Below are 2,203 nucleotides of genomic sequence, written 5' to 3'. Positions count from 1 at the left end.
TGTGTGCAAGGTGGAGGAGATGACTCACCTTTGAAAATATATGAATTGGAGGAGAAAGGGTCATTCTTTGTGGGGTTTCACACCTTGAAATTAAGGAACCAATATCTTTTCTTTTATTTTTTAATAAAAATGTTATTTCATTATATATAAAAAGTTATATAAGTGTTACATCATATCATTACTTGCTGCCTTTTGGAAAAAATGAAGTATTCTCTTTATTAATGGGTAGATAAGTACTACAAAAATAAAAGAAAAAGTAATATAATAAAATATTTTTATCCTTTTATATAGTGAAATATCACATACTATAAAAATAAAAGAAAAAGTAATATAATAAAATATTTGTATCCTTTTATATAGTGAAATATCACATTTAGCATTAAAAATATATAAAAAATAAGTATTTGTCTCTAAGAAAATGATCCATTTTCCTCCAAAAAGATACCTACTTAAAGTTGAGAGGGAAAATGTCAGTTTGACATGCAAGTGAGCTGCAACGTGTTCACGGCCAGCTCTTGTAAACTGCCACGACATATATGGCAGCATTTCTATGTGCCATTGTATCGCATGCTTCTTCCTAGTTTCATTGGATTCTGTTTTTATCTCTTTCAATATCTCAATTTCTTTATAGAAATGTTTTTCTTGACGTGTGAAGAAGATAAAATGTTTGGGAATGGTAAAGATAGATGTATTCATTTATATAGTATTAGGTATAAGTATAATATATTTTGATGTACAAATAATAAAATTGTTTTCTTTAGGCTCGAAACCCCCTAATGCTATCTGGGTTAAGTAAAGAACAACTTTTGTTAGTTTAACATTATGTGTGGAACCTCAATATGTTTATTAATCCTCATTCCTGTGCTAGACCCTCAAGGGGGAAATAATGATAATATGTATCTAAATTTTTTAACAATCCAACTTTTAAATTAGTTTTAAATAAAAATTATAAAAATAATTTGACATTTCATATTTTAGTACTTGAGACGATCCAATTCCTAATTCATCCACGTCTAAATTAATTTCTTTTATGTATCATCCACTTATATTATCCATCTTAGAGGGTCCACATGAATTAAAGTTTTAACCATTTAATTTTTTTTTATGATATTAAGCATTAACTCTCCTAAACTTTTATATTATTAAAGTAAATGCATACCATCCCCGAAAAATGTAAATGCAAACGATGATGTGATACTAGTTCTAATTAAGCTAATAAAGTATTAACACGTTTATTTATTCATGAATGTTTATGAACAAATATTCGATCAGAACTAATAATATGTGATGCTTTAGGTTTACATAAAGTCCTATGAAAAAGTCTGGAAATAATTAATCACCATTTAAAAATTAAAATATAAACATATATAAAGAGTATATGTATTTTTTTACATTTTATTAATTAAACGAATGATATAAGTATAATGTAAATAATATATATTTTTTTTTAAGCATCACTTTAATTCCATTTCCTACTCCTTCAAAATTTTATTAGACAAGAAAAAACTGAGGATATACTTTTAAGACAAGTGTCTATATTCCTCTATAAAATACGAGTACCAACCTGTTCTATTAGAATACACCTCCGAAATTGAAGCAGGTTTGAACTTTGTGAAGATCAACTGTGGGTGGTAGCAATGGACATGACAAGATTTGGGCTTATCTTCATGTTGCTCATTATCCTTGTTTCTCGTAAGCCTATCATTCATCATCTCTCACTATAACTCTTTCATCATCTTTCATTTATACACATATTTCTTATAAATAAACTATATATACGTTTGTTAATAATAATGCAGAGGAAATGGTGATAGAAACGGAGGGTTTATTAGGGCATAACCGGTGTGATGCAGTACTAAGCAGTAGGTTCAAAGGAAAGTGCCTCAGTGACCATAACTGCAATTCTGTTTGCCAACTTGAAGGTTACACTGGTGGTAATTGCCATGGTCTTCGTCAACGTTGTTTTTGTAACAGAAAATGTTAAGTAACTGTTGCAAACACACACGTATATATATGATGGCTATGCAAATGGAATAATAAGATTTTGTGTCTATATGGCTACGTTTAGTAGCCAAGTTACTCCCTTGTTGTTTCTACTTTCAAAAATCAATAAGAAAATATGTTCTCTTAGATGTTGTTATATGTTATAACTTGTATGCCCTGGTTGGCTTTATGTATTTGATCTTAGCTTTGTGTTTGTTTC

General features: G+C 28.8%; 1 protein-coding gene across 1 annotated transcript; it reads left to right on the top strand.

Annotated features, from left to right (window-relative positions):
- On the top strand, positions 1,562-2,203 carry LOC109358420 (defensin-like protein 1). The gene is made up of 2 exons (XM_019602629.1): positions 1,562-1,692; positions 1,800-2,203. The coding sequence occupies exons 1-2, from the start codon at positions 1,638-1,640 to the stop codon at positions 1,982-1,984; spliced, it is 240 nt and encodes a 79-aa protein (XP_019458174.1). The 5' UTR covers positions 1,562-1,637; the 3' UTR covers positions 1,985-2,203.

The sequence above is a fragment of the Lupinus angustifolius genome, chromosome LG01, assembly GCF_001865875.1.
Source record: "Lupinus angustifolius cultivar Tanjil chromosome LG01, LupAngTanjil_v1.0, whole genome shotgun sequence".
Lineage (NCBI taxonomy): Eukaryota > Viridiplantae > Streptophyta > Magnoliopsida > Fabales > Fabaceae > Lupinus > Lupinus angustifolius.
Note: the sequence above shows the minus strand (reverse complement) of the source record. Positions and strands in the feature narration are given on the sequence as shown.